General features: G+C 35.8%; 2 protein-coding genes across 17 annotated transcripts in view; one reads left to right on the forward strand and one right to left on the reverse strand.

Annotated features, from left to right (window-relative positions):
• Positions 1-19,653, reverse strand: part of PEX6 (peroxisomal biogenesis factor 6) — a 351,627-nt gene that overhangs the window by 71,658 nt on the left and 260,316 nt on the right. The window lies entirely within an intron of this gene.
• Positions 1-19,653, forward strand: part of UBR2 (ubiquitin protein ligase E3 component n-recognin 2) — a 113,687-nt gene that overhangs the window by 56,050 nt on the left and 37,984 nt on the right. For 11 of the 16 annotated variants that reach the window (XR_009732823.1, XM_061398217.1, XM_061398215.1 and 8 more), the window contains 11 exons: positions 4,294-4,457; positions 4,547-4,646; positions 6,911-7,039; positions 9,550-9,733; positions 11,934-11,995; positions 12,958-13,068; positions 13,791-13,856; positions 15,436-15,558; positions 15,706-15,769; positions 16,918-17,042; positions 18,926-18,978. Coding sequence is in view for 14 of the 16 variants with exons in the window: in XM_061398217.1 (XP_061254201.1) it covers positions 4,294-4,457; positions 4,547-4,646; positions 6,911-7,039; positions 9,550-9,733; positions 11,934-11,995; positions 12,958-13,068; positions 13,791-13,856; positions 15,436-15,558; positions 15,706-15,769; positions 16,918-17,042; positions 18,926-18,978 (1,181 nt within the window). In the remaining 2 variants the exon portion in view is untranslated. The other 5 variants (XR_009732824.1, XM_061398218.1, XM_061398219.1 and 2 more) reach the window with 5 other exon arrangements.

Here is a 19,653-nt window from a genome sequence, read left to right on the forward strand (position 1 = left end):
TACCCACTAATGAGATATTTTGGTTCAAATTAAGGATTTTGATTTTTATCTTAAGAGCATTGGAAGGCATTGAAGAGTTTGAAGTGGCACTTACATCATCACATCTGTGATTTTTAAAAGATGAAGCTTTTTGAAATTTGGAGAACAAATTTGCTGCGGCAGTAGTGGTTGTGGGGAGCATGTTAGGGATTGTGGCAAAGGGTATAGAAGTTGCAAGACAGATGTAAGTAGTGAAATCTACTGAACAACCACACTTTGGGTTTCAGGGATATTGGGTTTGGTGAGTCATTGGTTATGGGGTTTGAGGGGAAAATGTAAAGGTGATTCGTGGGTTTCTGATTGTAACCAAGTAAATTTCTCTGCCACTTGCATAGGAAGTTTTGGAGAATGAGTAGAACTTGTAAAGAGGGAAAGTGTTGCTTTCAGTTTAGTCAGCAGTGAGTTTGAGAAGCCTCTGAGACAATCCCATGTGTAGTCAAATCTGCATTTCTCCTTCATTGATCCTTTTGTCCATTTCCATGCCAGTGCTCAGTTTTAATAATTTTAGCTTAATATTCCATTTTAATATTTTATGGAGCTCTAGATCCCCTTTTATTATTCTTTCCAAGAAGTTTCTTGGGACTTTCCTGTGGTTCAGTAGCAAAGACTTTGTGCACCGCCCCCCCAACCCCCGCAATGCAGGGGGCCCAGATTCAGTCTCTGCTTAGGGAACTAGATCCCACATGCAGCAACTAAAGATCCCATGTGCTGCATCTAAAATACCTGATGCAAGTAAATAAATAAGAACTGAACTGGAAAAAGAAAAAGAAAAAAATTTTTTTTCTTAATTATTTTAGGCTTTTTTTTTTAAAGGACTAAAATCATTTTGTCAATTTCAAAAAAAAAAACAAAAAAAACACACACACATTAGGGTATTTGACTGAAAACCTACTGGCTCAGTGTTAAAGAATCCTCTTGGCTGCACAGGAGACTCAAGTTCAGTCCCTGGGTTGGGAAGATCCCCTGGAGAAGGAAATGGTAACCCACTCCAGTATTCTTGCCTGGAAGATCCTATGGACAGAAGAACCTGGTGGGCTGTAGCCCATGGGGTCTTAAAAGAGTCAGACATGACTTGATGACTAAACAGCAACAAACAAAAATAAGTTTGTCAGTTTCAAAAACACGGAGTTTTTGACTGAAAAAATGTTTTATTTATAGATAATTTGGGAAGAACTGATATTTTTGCAATATTGAATATCCCCATCGAGGAACATAATTTGTCCTAAAAGTGTTTTATGTTTTATATTTTTGACACTATTATAAATTACTCACAATTTTAATCTCATTATGGATAATTTTTATATATCCATCTTGTATCTATCTGGTTTTCTTATTAACATTTTCTCTAATATTTTGTGTTAATGCCTTAGAATTTCTAGTAATCTGCATATAATAATTTTTGTTTTTTCCTGATATTTCAGTTTTTTATGTTTGCTTCTTACCTGACTTCTTTAGCTAGAAGTGCTAGAAAAATAACATGTATTTGTAATTCAGAGCATATTTATTTAGAATTTTTATTAACTAGGCATTGTTTAAGGCTCTGGAGATAAGTAGAGCAGTAAACAAAAAAGACAAAAGACCTTGTTCCCATGGAATTTATAATCTTAACTAGGAAGAGATACATGTATGTAATACTACTTATAAATCAAAGGTCGTTGAGAAGTGCTATAAAGTAGGAAAGCAGATTAAAAGGTTAGAGAGTGACAGTGAAAGGGTCATATTTTATACAAGGTTTTCCCAAAAAAGCCTCTCGGAGAGATGGTGTTTGAACAGACATGAGGGAATAAGTGATGTGCCTAGCTGGTGGAAGTCTCCTCAGCAGAGAAAAAGAGCAAGTGCAAAGTTCTGAGGTGAATGTGCACTTGATATTTTAGAAGAAAAAACCCAAATCAGGCCCTTGTTGCTAGAGTGACTGAGGAGGAGAATGATCCGTGAGGTCATTGAGTTTGGGGATGGGGTGTGATGGGAGTGGATAGTGCCAGGCCTTGAAGGCCATTGTAATACAACTACTTCTGTCTTTTATCTAAAGGAAGTAGAAAAAGGGAAATAGTAAAGAACACAAATTAACAAAACAAAACGTACAAAAAATTTTTCTTTGAGGATAAGAAAAGCAAAACTGGTGGGAGATAGCTCTCTAGAAAGTCTAATAAGAAAAATAGAAAAAATTTTAATTTAAAAAGGATTGCAAAAGCTACAAATCTTACAGATTTCCAATAGAAAATAGGCAATATTAGGATCCAGTTAATATAATTGGAAATCTAGATGAGATGAACAGATCCCTAAGAAAAAAACACCAGTTATTACAAGAGAAACAAGAAATAGAAATTTTAATTAATATAAATATCTGCTCACAAGGAAGTCCCCAGACCCAAAGGCTACACTGGGAAATTCTTCCAAATATTTAAGAAAAAAATAATACCTGTCTTATGTAACTTTTTCTAGAAAACAGAGAGAGAATATACTTGACACTTTAATAACGTATTCTGTAATCTTATCACCAAAACTCAGATTGAATTGCAGACAGAATCAAGCAATATGGGAAAAGGATAATGTATCATAACCAAGTTTGTTTTATTTCTTTAAGGCAAGAATAGTATACCATTTGAAAACAAAATCAGCTTGCATAAAAGAGCTTATTAACAGACAAAAAGGAGGAAAATTGATCATATCAGATGCTTATCCCGAATTCATGATTTAAAACAAATTAATAAAACCTCATGAAATAGGAATAAAAGAATTTCTATAATCTGATACAGTACCTAAAAGCAAAGCAAAAAGTGAAAACTGAAAGCAAACAGTGTGCTTGATGGCAAAATAGTAAAAGCTTGTCCCCTGAGACTAGAAGTTTTTCTTAAGTCAGTGAAATTGCATATACGTATTTAATTGTCTCAAAATTGACTAATACAGCAAACAAGAAGGAAAATCATTTTACTTGCCAATTCCTCCCCTCCTTCAAACTTGAACTATAGTCTTCACTGTCTAGGAAAATTAACATAAATTAATCCTATTGACTTTGAGCTTCTTGGAGCCTAAGTCCTGGCAATGAGATGATGATTTAAGAGTTTTTCAAAGGGATGTTTAACTGTACATTAATAGATTTTCTCCTTATCTGATGACTTTACCACTTAACCTCTACATTAGGTATCTTTTCTTCTTTGACATCTTTGTCTTCTTTCAGGAGACAATTTGGAGTTTGGTGATATCAGTCAAAATTTATAATGTATATTACCTTAACCCAGTAATTCACTTCTAGGAAATTATTTTATGAATCTCCTTGCAGCTGTACACAGTAGATAATTGTTGTAGTATCTTTTGTGATAAATAGCATAAGATTGGGAAAAACCCAAATGCTCACCAGTAAAGGGCCTGGCTAATAAAGTATGATAGAAGAGAATAGTTGTGATAGTTAAAAAGAATGAGAGAATTTATGTTAACTGGTATGGGATAATCTCCAAAATATATCAGGTGAAAAACCAAGTGCAAAACAGTGTTTATAATAGGATATCCTTTGGGCAGGAGACAGGGGGCAGAGATCATTTTACATACCCATACTTATATCTACTTAATAACACTTACTCATGTATACTATAAATGTATATATATATGTATGTATGTATGCATACATGTATATGTTATACACACACCACTTCTGGAAGTATATGTAAGAAAACTGCTAACAAACATTGCCTTTGAAAGGGGAACTTTGGGAGCTAAGAGACTTACCTTTTTACTTTTTTTTTGCATCATTTAAGTGTATTTGCTTATTCAAAAATACATAGATATGTGTATCTATACATAGAAAGAAACAAAAAATAAATCTCAACTACGATTAAAAGAAATATGGTTTCATATTTCATACTGAGTTCTACAGAATCTGTGATATAAGCCTGTGGATCCTAGAATAATTATACCATACCATTATAGGTGTCTAAATGTCTCAGTTAAGGAAAATTTGCAGCCTGGTTCAGATCCCCCACCCTGAATTGTCTTTGAATAATGAGCCTTGGATCTGTCTCCTTACATTCTGGCATCTTTCTCCGTGATATAATTGTTGCTTCATACACGTGGCAATTGGAGTAAGTAATTGTTATTTAGAAATACACAATAATGCATTTATAATATTATGATATTATATAGTTGTATTGAAAAAGGTCTAAACTGAAAGAACTAACCAATGTTGGTGACTTTTTTTTTTTTTTAGCTTTCTGGTAAATAGTTTTTTATTACTATATATTCTCATATACTTTGTCTTAGGCTCGGATGCTTATCACAGAAGAAAACCTGATGACCATTATTATTAAGACTTTCATGGATCATTTGAGACACCGAGATGTCCAGGGCAGATTTCAGTTTGAACGATATACTGCTTTACAAGCCTTTAAGTTTAGGAGGGTTCAGAGTCTTATTTTAGATCTCAAGTAAGTTTTTGTTCAGTTGTTAAAACAGTTGCAACTTGTAAAAGGTCATTGTTTATTCATTTACTCATTGCTGTTTTTATCTTGTTCAGGTATGTGTTAATTAGCAAACCAACTGAATGGTCAGATGGTCTGAGGCAGAAGTTCCTGGAAGGATTTGATGCCTTTTTGGAATTACTCAAATGTATGCAGGTACATATAAATGGATACATTTCAAAAGGGAAACGTTTACTTTTTTCCTTTTTGGCTCACTGGTCATTCTGGGCACATTTTTAAAGGAATAATTTGGATAGCTACAATTTGGACCAAGAAGCTCCTCTTAATTGGAAACTCTTAGAAAGATGTAGAATGCATAAGATCCCAGCAGAGGTTCTGACATCTGCTGTTCTTCTGTATTTGGTTATTCTTTTGCTTACCATTAATGTTCTTTCTTTGGGGGCTTCAAGTTAGTTGTTTTGTTTTGAATATGCTTGAATGGAAGTATTGTCAACTTAGTTAAGAAGCTATGTTTGTGTGTTTTTTTAATGTTTCCATATTTCTTTTTTTGTTTCATGGATGTCATATTTATATGATATAGTATAGAACTCTCCTCACCAGCTGCCCCATTTAATTTTCTTTTTGGAAACACATCTGTATACAAAATAAAATCTAGAAACAAATTAACTGGTATAGTTAACCAGTTTTGTTATTGTTGTTTTGTATGTTTTTAGCCACAACTTGAGGCTTGTGGGATTTTAGTCCCCAGATCAGATCAGTCGCTCAGTCGTGTCCTACTCTTTGTGACCCCATGAATCGCAGCACGCCAGGCCTCCCTGCCCATCACCAACTCCCGGAGTTCACTCAGACTCACGTCCATCGAGTCAGTGATGCCATCCAGCCATCTCATCCTCTGTCGTCCCCTTCTCCTCCTGCCCCCAATCCCTCCCAGCATCAGAGTCTTTTCCAGTGAGTTAACTCTTTGCATGAGGTGGCCAAAGTACTGGAATTTCAGCTTCAGCATCATTCCTTCCAAAGAAATCCCAGGGCTGATCTCCTTCAGAATGGACTGGTTGGATCTCCTTGCAGTCCAAGGGACTCTCAAGAGTCTTCTCCAACACCACAGTTGAAAAGCATCAATTCTTTGGTGCTCAGCCTTCTTCACAGTCCAACTCTCACATCCATACATGACCACAGGAAAAACCATAGCCTTGACTAGACGGACCTTTGCTGGCAAAGTAATGTCTCTGCTTTTGAATATGCTATCTAGGTTGGTCATAACTTGCCTTCCAAGGAGTAAGCGTCTTTTAATTTCATGGCTGCAATCACCATCTGCAGTGATTTTGGAGCCCCCCAAAATAAAGTCTGACACTGTTTCCACTGTTTCCCCATCTATTTCCCATGAAGTGATGGGACCGAATGCCATGATCTTCGTTTTCTGAATGTTGAGCTTTAAGCCAACTTTTTCACTCTCGACTTTCACTTTCATCAAGAGGCTCTTTAGTTCTTCTTCACTTTCTGCAATAAGGGTGGTGTCATCTGCATATCTGAGGTTATTGATATTTCTCCCAGCAATCTTGATTCCAGTTTGTGTTTCTTCCAGTCCGGCGTTTCTCATAATGTACTCTGCATTTAGTCCCCAACCAGGGATCAAACCTCAGCATTGAGAGCATGAGTCCTAACCGCTGGACAGCCAGGGAATTCCCCTGGCTGTAAAAAGATAGATAACATTTCAAAAAATATGAGCAATATCATTATGCTTTCTTTAGTACCTGTCCTTTTTAGGATATATTCTGGTTCCCATGTTATGTGGTAGTTTAATGGATATTTAATTTATTCTGGTACTCCTGTTTTTTGCTTTCTGCCTGTAGAAACAGTAGCTACCTTGGTTAATTTGAATACTCAAAATGTCCTATATTTTCCACCATTTAATTAGCTCTGTTACACCAGGGTAGTTAGGCTAGTTTCTAAAGAGGTATATTCTTTTGTATTAAAAGCTGTTTATCTTTTTCTAGTTTTGCTTCCCTTCAAGCTCTGAAAACTTGCAGTTGCAAAATACAAATAAATATAAAAATTTTATTTTAGCATTTTATAGAACATACTTATAAATTCAATAGCATTTTAAAAGCCTGTCAAATTTCTTCTGACGGCTTTTTCTATAGATGATAGAACTAAAAAGGAATTTTTGAGGGATTGTTGCAGTGAAGTACAAATTTTATTGTCTAAAACATGTAGAAGATTGCCTCTAAAGTAATTCATTCTATATTTTACTGGGATTTTTTTCTTTATAAAATTTTAGGGAATGTTATATTAAACATGTAATTTAAGAAGTTGGACTTCTCATACTGCTTGAAGCTTCCTGTTAAAACTCTTGTATGTTTTTGTAATCAGTATATATTTCTTCTACATTATGTCTTAAGTTTCTGTGTAGAAAAACAAATTAATTTTAATTTATTTAAAATCTTTTCACTTCTTTTAAGGGAATGGATCCAATTACACGTCAAGTAGGACAGCATATCGAAATGGAACCAGAGTGGGAAGCAGCCTTCACACTACAAATGAAATTAACACATGTCATTTCGATGATACAAGACTGGTGTGCTTTAGACGTGAGTCTCTTCTGGGGTCAGGGATAGGAGATAAATTGGAGGAGGGGCAGAGATAAACAGTTTCCTAAGTAAAATATGAGGCAGTTTGGAGAGGATAGTAAGAAGATCATATTTTATGATATGCTCATAAAATAGCATATTTTCCTGTTTGACCTATACATTCAATAAAAGTTATAATTCTAAAGCCTTAGAGAAATCAGAAAATAGAGGGAGATGTAATCCACACTCTTTTCTCTTATGTTGCTGTCTTCTTTTTTTTTCCCCATAATCCTATCAAGATTTTGAGCATATAAAAAGTTTATAAATTACTCCAAAATGAAATTTTACTATTAGTACATTTGTCCTGTGTCTTTAAACTATGTTGGCCTCCTTTGGCTATAAAATCTAGATGAGAAGTGTAAGTTAGGAGATCAGAGAAGGCTTCCATGAGATGTAAACTGTGTGTCAGAATTAACTGATCAGAGTAAAGAATATTCCTGACTGAGGAAAAGCTGTATCATGCTTTCTGATGAATAGGAGTATGGTTGTTCCAGAAGCTGTGAGAGGCTGTAGTTGGAGCAGAGGTTGAAGAGGGCCATGTTCAGAAGTTTAAATTTTATTCTGACTGAAGTGGATGCTATTTGAGACTCCCAAGCAGAAAAGTGACATAATCCAGTTTACATGTTTTTGAAAGTTATATGTGTGGATAACGGATGGAGGAGGGCAAGAGTAGAAGCAGGAAGTTCAGTGGAGACACATTGGCTTTCCTTTAAATGACTGAGATATCAGTGGCCAGGTTTGAGAGCGTTTTAGGTACGGTTGCTAGCTTGGTAATAGATTGCACAATGGGGAATGAAGAAAATAGAGCCCAGAAATAAACCCACACAATTATGGTCAGTTAATCCACAACAAAGGAGACAATATGCCATGGAAAGACAGTGATCTTTTTCAGTAAGTAATGCTGGAAAAACTGGACAGCTGCATGTAAAAGAATGAAATTAGAACATTTCTTCACACCATATAAAAGAATAAACTCAAATTGGATTAAGACCTAAATGTAAGACTGGAAACCATAAACCTCCTAGAAGAAAGCATAGAACACTCTTTGACATCAATCTTAGTAAATTTTTTGGATGTATTTCCTAAGGCAAAGGAAACAAAAGCAAAAGAATAAACAAATGGAACCTAATTAAACTTAAAAGCTTCCACACAGCAAAGAAAACCATCAACAAAACATAGAGACAACCTACTGAGGAGGAGAGAATATTTGCCAATGAGATGACCAATAAGGGATTATTATCCAAAATATATAAACAGCCCATACAGCTCAATATCAAAAAAACAGCCCAATTAAAAAATGGGCAGAAGACCTGAATGGACATTTTTCAAAAGTGGACATACAGATGACCAATAGGCACATGAAAAGATGCTTAACACTGCTAATCATAAGAGAAATGCAAATCAAACCACAATGAGCTACCACTTCACACGTGTCAGAATAATTGTCATCACAGAGAACACAAATAACACATGTTGGCGAGGATGTGGAGAAAAGGAAACCTGTACAGCTGTTAGTGCGAATGTAAATTGTTGTAGCCACTGTGGAAAACAATATGGAAGTTCTTCAAAAAACTGAAAATAGAGCCACCATAAAGTCCAGCAATCCCACTCCCAGGTATTTATCTGAAGATAAAGAAACACTAATTTGAAGAAATACATGCTCACCAATGAGCCTGGGAGGCTACAATCCACTCACAAAGAGCTGGACTTGACTGAGTAACTAAGACTCCAGTGTTTACAGCAGCATTATAATTGCCAGGATACAGTGTCCAATAGATGAGTGGCTAAAGAATATGTAGATGGGTGGGTAGGTGTAGTGGAATATTACTCAGCCATGAAAAGAATGGAATTTTGCATTAGCAACAACATTGATGGACCCTGGAGGGTATTATGCATAGAGAAATAAGTCAGAAAAACAAAAAGTTATGCTTAGTGAAATAAGTCAGAAAGACAAATCCTATAATCACTTATGTGTGGAATCTAAAAAATAAAACAGAAACAGACTCACAGGTACAGAGAACAGACTAGTGGTTACCAGTGGAGAGAAAGAAGACCAGGAGGGGCAAAATAGGAGAGATTAAGAGGTACAAACCACTGTGTATAAAATAAATAAGCTATAAAAATATATTGTACAACACAAAGAATATAGTCAATATTTTATAATAACTAAATGGAATATAATCTATAAAAATTTTGAGTCACTGTATTGTACACTTCTAACTAATGTACATCAACTATGCCTCAATTTACAGGAAAAAATGGGGAATGAGGGAAAGGAATATATTAGAATGACTTCTAGATTTCTGCAGCTCTGTAGAGATATTCCCTGAGACAGGTCCTTGGATAGAGGGAACAAGTTGCGAGGGGAAGATTGAGTTTGCCCATATTGATATTTGAGGTAAATATTCATCATTGAATTTGAGATTCTTGTTTAATATTGTAGAAACTTAACATAAAATCCTCTTTTATAGGAAAAAGTATTAATTGAAGCTTACAAGAAATGCCTTGCTGTATTGACACAGTGTCATGGTGGTTTTACTGATGGTGAACAGCCAGTCACATTAAGCATTTGTGGACATTCAGTGGAAACTATCAGATACTGTGTTTCCAAAGAAAAAGTTAGCATTCACCTCCCAGTTTCTCGCTTACTTGCAGGTAAAACATTTTTCCCTAAAAAGAGAAGCCTGAAATTGTCTTTTGAATTGTTGTTTGTGGTTAGTATTTACTGAATACCTACAATGCTTTATTTTGAAAGTGTTCTTGTTCAGATCAGTCTATCACTTAAGTGATTGTTAATAAATTGAAAACACCCTAGACTTCCTCTCTCTCTCAGCAGTTTCTTATTGATAAATTTTTTAATCATCAGGTTGAAGTGAGTTACCAATTGTATTGATAGGTTTTTTTTAATTGTAAGTAGCTGATTTACACACTATTTATACATGCTCAACTATTTGAAGCTGCTACCTCAGAGCAGCCAGAAACTCTGCATGTGCACTCGTCTGTCTCTTTAGACATCGTAACTTTCTTCCACATTTCTTGAGTGCAGGAATTCTTAGCCTGTTCACATACTGTTCCCTTTAGTTCCGTTTTCAACTCAGAGAGTAGAAAAGTAAAGTTATAAAGGTAAATACTTTCACTCATTGCAGAATTTACAATGTAGCTTAAGTGTGTGGCTCAGTAACTTAATAACGTGAAAGTAGTTTGTGTGTGTGTGTGTAAGTGTAAAAGACTGGAGAATTGGTATCTTTTCTTCCTTAAGTGTTTGGTAGAATTCACCAGTAAAATAGTATGGAACTGATACTTTCCCTTTTTTGGTAGGCAGTTAATCATTGATTCAGTTTCTTCAGCAGATATACAACAGTTCCTATTATCTGTATCTTCTTGTGTGAGTTTTGGTGGTTTGTGTTTTTCAAGAAATTGGTCCATTTCATCTGAGTTATCAAATACGTGGACACGGAGTTGTTCATAAAATTCCTTTATTATCCTTTTAACGTCTGTGGGATAAATAGTAACAATCCCTCTGTCATTTCTGAAGCCTTTTTTTTTTATTGTTCTGTGCATTACCACATTATCTTACCAATAGATGTTAGCATTCCAACAATTTTTTTAGATTCTTATTGAAATTGTGGTGATTTAAGATTGAACTTAGACATGTGAATTTAAATAGTACAAGTAGAACAATAAAAAGTACCTGAAATGAAATTGTGATTGTAGGCAGAGATCTTTTTCCTGTAACTTGTTAATGCCCAGTTTTGTTTTCATAAGTATTGATACTTGCATGCTGAACTATTGATCTTCAGTATAGGCAAGTGATGGCATGGTGGTGTGGCATAGTGTTCAACTAGAATGCAGGAAAGTGGATCTTTAACTCAGCCACTGATCTTTTCTGCCCTTTGAAAATCTGAGTGGAAGCTAATGCTGATAATTATCCACAGGGAAAACAGTCAGTACTCTAAAAATGTAGTAACTTTGCCAAGGTATTTACCCCCCTCAGTCCTCTGATATTTTGAGCATTTTATCTTCCTGTGTTTGGCAAACTTTGGCCTGAATGCTTATAATCTAACTGGAGAGCCAAGTGAACATACACAGAGCAGTTCAAGAACAACTTGGAGGCTATGCTCATGGAGGCTGAGTGCACATTGTTAGAATGGAATTCTCAATACAGGTGTTCTTGGATGAGGAAAGCTTCAAACCAGGCTTGACCAAGCAGCCTGCATCTATTGATGAGACTGTAAAAAGCACTTCTGTTTAGACAACAACATAAATAGGACAGTTCTTAGCTAGCAGAATTAACTAAGGTTGAGCTATGAAAAGCCCTTTGCAATTAGGGACGAAAGAGGCTTTGATCCTAAACTGGAAATTCTGGGGAACTGAATTCTGAGGTCAGAATCAGTAGACCTTGAATTCCATGGCCAGTTTCTCAGTTCAGTTGCCAGGAGGATCTCTTGCTACTGTACTTTAAATGGAACAAACTTCATGATCCAGTCGATTATGACCCTTAAAATTGGTTTAACATATAAATTGCTTTGATAGTTATATAGCTGCTTTTGCTATGTTTGCACTTCTAACATTTACTTCTGTAAAATTTAATCAGTGTATGTTGGTACATGTAATTAAGACTCTGGTTCTAAGCATGCCTTTAATACAGAGGTTCATGAAAAATAACAGTTGGAAAGCTTCTTTTATGGATGCAGTTCATTTTGTATCTTAATGTGTAATATGATAGGTTTCCAAAGAGACACAGAAAGGGAGTTAGATATAAAGTTGAGCAAATATTTAGTTTAGGTTTTTTTTTTTTTTTTAATCTAAATTACTTTCACCTATAGAAATACTTCTATCTTTGTTTTCCATGCAGGTTTGCATGTGTTGTTAAGCAAAAGTGAAGTGGCATATAAATTTCCAGAGCTCCTACCTCTAGTAAGTAGTGCAAACATTTAAAAGTAAATACCTATTACAGACCTCCAGTTAGATAATAAATAAGTTATGAGAATATAATATCCAGCACAAGGAATGTGCTGAGTAATATTGTAATAACTTTGAATGGGGACAGATGGTTACTAGACTTACCATGGTCATCATTTCATAATTAGAAAAAGTGAAAGTTGCTCAGTCATATCTGACTCTTTGCGACCCCACGGACTATACAGTCCATGGAATTCTCCAGGCCATACTGGAGTGGGTATAGCCTTTCCCTTCTCCAGGGGCTCATCCCAACTGAGGGATCAATCCCAGGTCTCCCGCATTGCAAGCGAATTCTTTACCAGCTGAGCCACAAGGGAAGCACAAGAATACTGAAGTGGGTAGCCTATCCCTTCTCTACCAGATCTTCCCAAGCCAGAAATTGAACCGCAAATATCAGATCATTACATAGTATACCTGAGTGTGTGTTTGTATATGTGTGTGTATACAGGAAAAGACAGATTAATTTATTGTAGGGATTTGGCTCACATACTCAAGGGATTTGGCAAGTCTGAAATAAACCTGGCAATCTGGCGGATTAAGAGTTGATCTTATAGTCTGAAATCCAAAGGCAGGCTGGAAGCAGAATTTCTTCATCCTTGGAGAAACCTCAGCCTTTTCTTTTAAGGCCTTCTAGCTTATTGGAAAAGGCCCACCAATATCATGGAGAGTAATGTGCTTTACTCATAAAGTATACTGATTTAAGTACTAGTCACATCTAAAAAATGGCTTCACAGCGACATCTAGACTGGTGGTAATCAAAAATTGGGTATCATGGTCCAGCCAAGTCCACACATAAAATTAACTAGCACACGGACATACCTTAAAATAGTTTTGACTTGTATTTTATATAAAGTTTCCATCTCTAAACCAGTCTTCTTTATAGAATTGAGATTTTTGTCATTTTTTTGTATACACAGAGTGAACTTAGCCCACCCATGTTGATAGAACATCCTCTTAGATGTCTTGTTTTATGTGCCCAAGTACATGCAGGAATGTGGAGAAGAAATGGTTTCTCTCTCGTAAACCAGGTAAGTGGTTTTTAATTCTGTGAAGAGTTCTCAGTCCATTCTTTAGTTTCTGTGGAGGTTATAATAGTCATCGAAAGTCATCTATATTAAAACTATTGAATGGCCACTGGAAATGAACCTTAAAAATGTTTTATTAAAAACTGTTTGACAAGATAGATGTAATGTTAAACCAAAAGTTTCTTAGAGCTTTTATTCATATTTTATTAAGAAACAATATCAAAAGTAGAAATGAACTTAATTTTCACTTGAAGTCATTTTTAGAACAAAGCTTGATATTTTTAAAAACATAATGAAAAATCAAGATTTCACCTACTTTAATTATAAAATTGGTTTAAAAAAGATAAAAGTTCTGTTAGTATAGCTCTGAAATTGAGGTTTTAATTTTTAAACCTCACTGAGACTTGGTATAGGATTTTTCTCTACTTTTGATAGCTATAAATCTCATTGAAAGAACTTTATTAGGAGACCCAGAAAGTTCGTTGCAAAATGTGAACCATAAAGTTCCATAGAGTTTCCATACTACAATCTGGAAATGTCTAATTAATCTCTGTTGAGATAGCGCTCACTGCTGGGGAAACCGCATTGTGTGTGCATGTTTGCATGTTCATATACTCACGTGCACGAAAGCCATGTGGTCTTTTGGTGAGTGGGGAGAGGAGAGAACTGCACAAATAAAAACCTGTTTACCCAACATAATTACTTATGTTTTTTTTTTTTTTCAGATTTATTACTACCACAATGTGAAATGTAGACGTGAAATGTTTGATAAGGATATAGTAATGCTTCAGGTAATGAATTAAAAGCATTAAATTTAAAGGTTTGAGGGAGTTTTTCTTTTTGTTATTTTCACTGGACCCAGACACTTAGGATCACTCTCAAATCTGTAACTTCGATCTATCCGTTATCTGTTGTTGTTTAGTCGCTAAGTTGTGTCCAACTCTTTTGTAACCCCATGGCCTGTAGTGCATTTGGCTCCTCTGTCCGTGGTATTTCTCAGGCAAGAACACTGGACTGGGCTGTCGTTTCCTCTCCAGAGATCTTCCCAGCCCAGGGATCGAACCTGCATCTCTTGCATTACAGGCAGATTCTTTACCACTGAGCTGCCAAGGAAGCCACCTAGCCCTTATCTACTAAGCTCCAAATTCATATGGCTAAAATAACTGAACATTTCCAGCTGGTTTCCTGAACACATCTTGTATTTCACATATTCAAAATAAATCCTGTGTCCTCCATACCTTCTTCCTATCTTCAGAGTTTCTCTACCTTGGTGAATTGTTCAACAATCTATACAGTTATTAGAGTCAGAAATCTGAAAGCCATCCTTTCTTCACTGTCTTCTGATTATAAAGCCCCAAATCCCTCAAACTGATTTTCAAGGCCTTCAATACTTAACTATGTGAAAAACTCCCTGAATTTGTCATATACCATTAAGTCTTAAAATTTGTACGTTTCTTTCTTTTCTTACCTAGGTTGTGCACCCCACCCTCTTCCTTTTCTGTTTGCTGCCTGTCTTGTTTTCCTGCATATCTTCATGTTTAGTTTAGCATCACTTTCTCCAGAAAGCTGACATACTAAACATGGCTGTGTATCCTTTTGGGGAGGGCCCATAGCATGATGCTTATCCCCACCAGAGCATTCGTAACTCTGGATTGTGGTTGCCTATTCCCTTTCCTTCCTCTACACTAAACTGTGACAGCTCCCTTGGTCCTTTTTATGTCCACTTATGTAGCACAGTGCTTGTCACAAAGCAGTGTTTCCATATTATTGCTGAGTGGATTTAGAAATTATAGAATAAGTTACAAAATGTAAATTTCAAAAACTATTGGTTCAAAAAATCAGAATGCAAGTTGATTGAGAATCTATACAAATGGAATTATAAGAGAATTAAAACTAATATTTAAAAGCCAGCATTTCACTTAGTATAGCATTTATTACTAAAAATTAGTTTGAGTTCTTGAAAAGAGTTTAATATATATGCATTTTTTTAAAAATACTGAAAGTTTTATTACTATACCACATTTCTCTCAGAGTCGTATCCCTGACAGTGACAACACTGACATAAAACCTTGAACTGAATTTATAGGGATACAACTAATTCAAAGCATAAAAGGGAAGAGAACGTATAGTCCATGTTATTATGATATGTGGGTTCAGGGCGTGTTTTGTTTTGTTTTACCAGCATAGATTCCTGTCCACACTTGTAGCTATCACAAGTAAGGACTGGGGCTAAATGAGTCCTCATCTTTTATTGGAATTGATGAATGAGTAAGCTGCTTTCTCTTGTGCAAACCAAAATATGTCTCACTAATTGTTTAGTAGCCCTTTTGACCTTCCTCTCTTCCTTTCTTTCATACATTTTAAAAAAAGACAGGTGTCTCCATGATGGATCCAAATCATTTCCTGATGATAATGCTTAGCCGCTTTGAACTTTATCAGATTTTCAGTACCCCAGATTATGGGAAGAAAATTAGTTCTGAGACTCCTCATAAGGTAAGAGCATGCCTTATGAGACCGCAACATAATTGTTAGAGAAGCGCCTTTCATTCTTTTTGGTTATTTTAATCATCTGAGGTAATACAGATGATTCTTATTCTTATCTCTGAACTTGCTCTCTTCCATTGCCCCCGATGGTTTCAGGATTTAGTTCAGCAGAACAACACTCTAATAGAAGAAATGCTATACCTCATTATAATGCTTGTTGGTAAGTTTGGATATTTTGAAACATTTATGTATTATATTGACTTTTGAAAAACTTTTAAAATTTTTATTTATTTATTTTTGACTGTACTGGGTCTTTGTTGCTATGTGGGGCTTTCTCTAGCTGGCGTGCACGGGCTTCTCATTGTGGTGGCTTCTCTTGTTGCAGAGCACAGTAGTTGTAGCGCATGGGCTTAGTTGCCCCACAGCACATGGAATCTTCCCGGGCTAGGAACTGAACCCATGTCCCCTGCATTGGCAGGCAGATTCTTAACCACTGGATCACCAGGGAAGTCCTGTATTGAATTTTGTGGTAGCAAGTAGTTTAGAATCTGAACTGTTTCTTCTGTTTGAACAGTTACTCAGTTTTAGGGGAAGGAGATTAGAGTATATATTTTTGTTTTCCCCTCTGGTTACTGTAATGATGAGAGTAATAGCACTGCAGTGCTTTGGAAGAAGGGAAGAGGACAACTGCTAATGCAGGATAAACTGGAAAATTGTGAGTTAGGAATAAAACGGGACAGGAGAATTTAGCAAATAAGAATAGGATATTTAGGAGCTATTTATTGTTACTTTATATCTTAGCTGTGTTTCTGCCCATGGCTTTGTGGTGCGCAAGTGTTCTCACTATCTATATTTTCAGTCCCGTCGCCTCCATCTTTCCTGTTGTGTGCTTTACTTTCTCCCTCTTCCCGTATTGTTTCAGACTCTCAACAGTCCTGGAGCAAAGAATCCTGGCTGCTGTCAGGATACCAAAGAAGGAGATCTCAGAAGGTGATACCTTATTTGCCACTAGATCAAAGGGCAAAGGAGGGCTCCCTTCCTCCTACCACATGGCAGATGACTTGAAAGCAGTTTCCTAGGCTGCTGGTACAGCTCTGTTGCTAGTCCCTTCCCACCTTCTGATCTCATTCTTTGAAAACAGCAACCAGAGTTCTCTCTCCATGGCTAAGGACTACACTCACCTGCTTTGTCAGAGGCTCAAAAAGATGACTGGGAGCTGCTTTCACCCTGCTTTATTGCCTGACCAGTCATTGCTTTTCCAATGTACAGAAAGAAAAATATATTGTGTTTCATGAATTATAAATATGTGTTGCTTACAAATATTATGATTGTTAAGTGTGTATATATGTACTTATTCATTGTTGACAGGAGAGAGATTTAGTCCTGGAGTTGGACAGGTTAATGCTACAGATGAGATTAAACGAGAGATTATCCATCAGTTGAGCATCAAACCTATGGCTCATAGTGAATTGGTAAAGTCTTTACCTGAAGATGTAAGTACCTACATTTTAAAAAATACATGGAAATCCTTCCATAAACCCTTCCATAAATATATGGAAACATTTAACCTTTAACTGTCCGTCTAGTGTGTGTATAGACTGACTTCTGTATACCTTCTCCACAGTTGTAAAAACTACAGTGCTAGCACATGTATAACTCTAGTCACTCTTATTAGAAATAAATAGAAAAAGAAAATACTGGTACTAGGAGTGGAAAGCAGCAAAGAAATAGAATCCTTCATAGCGAAGCCTTGAAAGAGATAAGGCTACTGAGTAAAAGAAAACGTGTTCCTTAGAACGGAATTTACATATCCATTAAAGAAGAATTGTTGATAGGATGTTTAGTACAAAGTTGTGATGGATAGAGATAACGCTTTATAACCTAGAAATACCTACTCAGCTATGTTGAATAAACTAAAGTTTGCTAGAGTTTTTTCCTTCTAAAGCATCCAAAGACTCTGCTAAGCCATTCCTCTCATTTTAGTGAATGTAAATTAACATTCATATGGGCATTCGTAGATCAGTTGTAGCTATTTTTCCTCCTAGAATCTTAAGGTCCCATGCCACCTATTTTTCAGCCCTGGGGCTTTTCAGAAACCCCAATTACAGTTGGGAAAGGTTTTTCACAATGTTTTCCCATATTTGAAACATAGATTAGAATTCCGAACCTTAATTTTCATTCTTCTGGGATTTAAACATTGTGGAGTTGTAATACTTATCTTAAACTTTGTCTTATTTCAAACTTATTTCAAACATCTATAGGAATAGAGAACATAGTATAATGAACCCATCGCCAGTTTCACCAGATGACCAGTCTTATTTCTACTCTAACCACTAATCTGTACACCCTCACTGGGTTATTTTGTGGAGAATACCAGATTTACCATTTCATCTATAAATAGAATTGTATGTATCTAAAATAGTGGTTCTCACCCAGGGACACTTTTGGCACCCCCCACCCCGGGAGGGGACCATTTGACAGTGTCACTACTCAGGCCTGAGTGTGTGTGTTCCTGGCATCCATTCAACAGAGGCCAGGATACTCTTAACATCCTACAGTACAGGACAGACTCTCACAATAATGACCTATCTAATCCAAATGTCAGGAGTGCCAAGGTTGATCCAAAAGTTACAAGCTTTTAGAAAAACACCTGTGCATTTGCTAGTTATCACACCTAAAAAAATAATAATTTTTAATATCACTAAGTATCTATTCAGAATAAAAATTACATGTACTTTTTTTTAGGTCTCTGTTAATGGGCTACTTTTGCCATTTCCATTTCTAGTTGTGTATGCAGGTACTTTTTAATGCAGGAAATGAGGGAACAATTATAGTTTCACTTAGATGTTAGAATAGGAAGAAATTTAAACAGCATTTTAAAAATGCAGATACCTTGTACCAAGTGATGGCATCTATATCTACCAAACATTTTTGACCAGAGAATTCTTTTATTCACACAAGTCCTGTTAACATCTTGTCACAAATAAGATATGATTTGGAAAATGCTGTTTTAATGAAGATAGATAAGAAATTAGTATAGCTATTTCAGAAAATATTACAAAGATATAAATTTTGTTTAAATGTTATGTATACTTTGTGATTTTATTTCATTCCTTTTGAAAGCTGTCACCTTGATTTCATATGGTGACTTGTTTTTAATTGTATCAATCTGAATGAATGTTAGCTTACCAAGTAAATTTCCCCAACTGCATATTAATCATGTTTCCTATGGAATCTTCATCTGTAGAAACTGAGATAGTAGTATATTCACTTTATACAATTTCTTTATGAAGCTTAATGAGATAAAAGCACAATGCTCAGACTGCTAGCAGATACTGTTATTAACATAAAACACATTTATTTCCTGTACCTTTAGGAGAACAAGGAGACTGGCATGGAGAGTGTGATTGAAGCAGTTGCCCATTTCAAGTGAGTTTATTTTCTATTTTTTCACATTTGATTTGATTTTATACATTAATTTTTCTTAGAGTGTTTCCTTTGATGGAAGTAAGAATAAAATTGTTGTTTTCAGAGAGTGACAACCATTTTCAGACTTGTAATTCTGAACTAGATTTCTCACTGACATTTCTCTTTTATGATCTAGCCCTATTTAGCAACTTACAGTAGATATATGAGAATTTTCATTGTATTCAAAATAGGTGTTCATAGCTGATAGTTTCAAATAGCTGAAATTAACCTGATCTTAAGGGCATGCATTGTGCTTCCTTTGCTTCTATTTGTATGTGCCGCCTAAGCGGTGGGTCAGCCTCCGAGTCATGCTTTCCTTGGTGTCCAGTGTGTCAGCCAGTCAGTAAACTAGTTTCCCCTTAAGGTTGTTGAGGCAGTTTCTTAATCCTGCTTTTTCTTTGCTCCTCACTTCAATGACAGTGTCTTTATTTCTATTGATTTTAAAAACAATACATGTTTTTTGGGGAAGTATAAAAAAAAAAAGACTAGAAAAGAGACTCTCAGGGACTTCCCAGGTGGCTCAGTGGTAAAGAATCCACCTACCAATGCAGGAAAGCTGGGTTCAATCCCTGATCAAAGAAGATCCCACATGCCATGGAACAGCTAAGCCCATGTGCCACAACTGCTGAGCCCACA

The sequence above is a fragment of the Bos javanicus genome, chromosome 23 (assembly GCF_032452875.1).
Source record: "Bos javanicus breed banteng chromosome 23, ARS-OSU_banteng_1.0, whole genome shotgun sequence".
NCBI lineage: Eukaryota > Metazoa > Chordata > Mammalia > Artiodactyla > Bovidae > Bos > Bos javanicus.